Source organism: Chrysochloris asiatica, unplaced genomic scaffold (genome assembly GCF_000296735.1).
Source record: "Chrysochloris asiatica unplaced genomic scaffold, ChrAsi1.0 scaffold00012, whole genome shotgun sequence".
Lineage (NCBI taxonomy): Eukaryota > Metazoa > Chordata > Mammalia > Afrosoricida > Chrysochloridae > Chrysochloris > Chrysochloris asiatica.
Window position 1 is genome coordinate 23,946,442 of NW_006408530.1, and position 3,629 is coordinate 23,950,070.

The window sequence follows — 3,629 nt, forward strand, 5'->3', positions numbered from 1 at the left end:
AAAAAAAAAAAAAATCCTTACAACTAGACCAATAAATAGCATCATGACAAACAGAGAAAAGACTGAAGTAGTAAATGACTTTATTTTTCTTGTATCTACAATCAATGCTCATGGGAGAAGCAGTCAAGAAATCAAGCAGTGTTCTGCATTAGACAAGTCTACTGCAAAAGATCTCTTTAAAGTATTACAGAGCAAAAACATGACTTTGAGGGCTAAGGTGTGCTTGACCCAATCCATAATATTTTCATCATGAAAAAAACTAGACGGTGAATAAGGAAGACCATAAAAAAATGATACATTTAAATTATGATGTTGGAAAATAATATTGAAATTGCCATGGACTGCAAGAAGAACAAACTTATCTGCCTTGGAAGAAATACAGCCAGAATGCTCCTTAGAATTAAGACAGCAAAATTCATCTCTCATACTTTGGACACATTGTTAGGAGGAAAAGTGGAAGGTAAAGTAAAAGAAATAGACCCTCAATGAGATGGACTGACACATTGGCAGCAACAATTGACTCCAAAATAAAAACAATTGTCACGATAGTGCTGGACCAGGCTATTTTTCATTTTGTTGTTGAGTTAGAATTGACTTGACAGATACCTAGTAACAACAAAACAGGAAACCTTTACTAAGAAGTGGATATTGAAGATAAAGTTATACAGACCCATGGTGGAAGAACATTCTAGAGCAAATGAAAGGTAATGTAAAAAGCCTGAAGGTAAAGAATATTTGGTGTGTTCTAGAAAGAGAAAGAATAGTATGAACAAAATCAGATGAAGAGGGGAAAGCTTTCAGAGAAGAGTTCTTTGAAAGGGAGATAGAGTTGGAAGGTAGGTGATAAGTCATGAAGATCATGGGAAAGAACTCAGATTTTACCTCACAGAAAATGGGTTTGAACCAAAAGGTTGGTGGTTCAAGCTCACTGGTTACTTCTGGAAACTCTATACAGGGTTGCTATGAGTCGGAACTGACTCAATGGCACTTAACAACAATGAAAGTGGGAAGTCATTAGAGAGCTTAATAATGGGAATGATAATAATTGCATTTGAAAAAGTACTTTAGCACCTATAGGGATTAAAATTTTGTGAGGGAAGAATACAGGGACAAAAGTCCATGTTGAGAGACAAGATAGGAAGCTATTGCAATATTTCAGGTAAGTGTTAATAGTGGCTTGAATTACATTAATGCATAGTAAAGAATGTGAGAATTAAATATACTGGTAACAGATTAAAGGTGAGATAACATGGTGAAGGGTTGACAATGGAATGTGAGGAAAAGTGATATTAAGGTTTTTAGTCCAAGAAACAATGGGGTCATTTACCATCCCACCATGACATAGAGTTGCCCTATGGAAGACTGTAAGAGAAGAATGTCTCAGGTATAAAATCCAGAATGTGGTTTTTGTATAATCAAGATTGCCTTTTTCACAGTCAAGTGAAGGTAGAAAGCAGGTAACTGAATATATACATGTATGACATGTATGGGAAGATAATTAGACAGGACTATTAATGCGCCAGACTGCAAAATTATTTGAACTGCAAGGTTGGCAGTTGAAGACCACAGAGTTTCTCAGGATCAGAACTGACTCAATGGCACTTAACAACAACAACAATTGTGCTTAGTACATTTTTATTGATTAATTTCTTCTTTCAATATGAAAACATGTTGATTGATTCTTTCCCACAGTTGGAAAATAAAACAAGTCCAAGCTTTTAAGATATGTATATATGTATTTAAAAATGGTGTCTTTGCTCCATTAAAAAAAAAAAAAAAATGCATCTAATTTACAGTGGTTGAGAGCAGGAGCTATTTGGACTCTTATACTTATAGGTTAAAGAATTCAAACTCTATTACATTTCAAACAATCCCAAAACTTACTGACAAATGACTATATTATCTTAATTGCTTTTTCTTTATTCCCATAGTCTGTCACTCTGCCAGTGGGAAATTATATTGTTCTTAAAGGATTTGTTCTTCAAATGGTCATGTAGGTCACAACACAAAAACTTACTCAGTTGGTGGCAAATTTATTGTTTAATGATTTGTCTCTAGTGTCTTGATGGTGGCTGTATTTAAAATCATTCGTCTATAATTGCTAGCCTTTATGCATATGCATGCCTATATAATATATTTCATTTATAGTCTTTAGACACATTTTTCATTCAAATAGTCAAAAAACTCCATTATTTAAAGACTCAATGATAGCATAGAGCAGTTCCTCAAGTATTCTTAAGTCCATTTATAAAATGAGAGCTTTAAAAGTAATGTAAGGGGTTTGGATCTGACATTTGGGAAACTATTTAGTAGCTCAGAAGGAATAATTGGATAATAAGGCATTTTAAAGGCTTTTTACATTTTGAATGACCTTATGCTTAAAACACCCTTGACATAGTTGAAATGTATTTATGTTTCTTGTCATCCTCTATCTACTTTGAGAATATGTTGAGTTGATTATCTCTAGTAGTATTATTTTTGTGAAGGGAAAAGTTCTGATCCAATAATATTGGGTTTCATATCAAGATTGAAATTTCATGGGAAATTAGATTTAATAACCTAAAATTAGTAGGCAATAATAAAAATGTGGTAGGTCATATCCATTAATTTTTCATGTAAACATTTTTAAATTGTCTTTATTAAAATTTTGATACTTAATTGTTGTTTGGATAGCTTTCATAGTATTTGTTATCCTGAAGAATACGTCTACTCTAGCATATCAAATATGATCTAATACATGTAATATGTAATATGATCTAATACACATATTGATACCTTTTACAATGTATGTATATATATTTTTGTCTTATCCATAGAAAATGATACCATTTACTGGACAGACATGGGCTTCAATAAAATCAGCCGAGCTAAAAGAGATCAGACTTGGAAAGAAGATATCATTACCAATGGCTTGGGAAGAGTGGAGGGAATAGCTATTGACTGGATTTCTGGTATAACCCATGGCTTCTTTGTTTTGTTTTACACATATTTTGTTAGGGGCTCAATCATAAAAATTCTGTTTGTGAGTCATAACATTTTTTTTTTTTAAACTTCCAGCCACAGGGGAAAATAGTTTCTTTTGCTTTAGGTTGTACTCCTAGCCTTTGGATTTGTATTTTTATGAAGATGTAAATGATATAGTGTTAACTTTGTCCAAATGTCTTGAGGGCTCTATTAGGCAGGCAAACAAAATTTTGAAAAATTTATCTTATTCCTGAAGTCCATGGAAAATAGATCTCATCTTCAAGTGACAAAAATTTTAACTTGTTTTTAACATATAATTGTATCAAAAGTTTTAAATTATAGATGTGTGACATTGGATTGGCAATATGTATATATTAATTTACTTACAGCTTTCTGTTTCAGAAATAAACACATTGCAAAAAAAAGTAGGAAACAAATAATTGTTTTTTTTTTCATACTTAAGTGGATACTCAGATATTTACATTTGTTAATAATTTCAATTTTCACAGCTGTATTAAAACACTTTTGTATTTCTTCTAGGTAACATATATTGGACAGATCATGGTTTCAACCTAATTGAAGTTGCAAGACTTAATGGCTCTTTCCGTTATGTAATTATTTCCCAAGGCTTGGATCAACCAAGATCTATAACTGTGCACCCAGAG

General features: G+C 32.2%; 1 protein-coding gene across 1 annotated transcript in view; it reads left to right on the plus strand.

Annotated features, from left to right (window-relative positions):
* Window positions 1–3,629, plus strand: part of LRP1B (low density lipoprotein receptor-related protein 1B) — a 2,342,762-nt gene that overhangs the window by 1,599,298 nt on the left and 739,835 nt on the right. The window contains exons 36-37 of the mRNA XM_006834597.1: window positions 2,817–2,951; window positions 3,505–3,629. The exon at window positions 3,505–3,629 is cut by the window's right edge and continues 4 nt beyond it. Coding sequence (XP_006834660.1) covers window positions 2,817–2,951; window positions 3,505–3,629 — 260 coding nt within the window. The remainder of the gene's footprint in view (window positions 1–2,816; window positions 2,952–3,504) is intronic.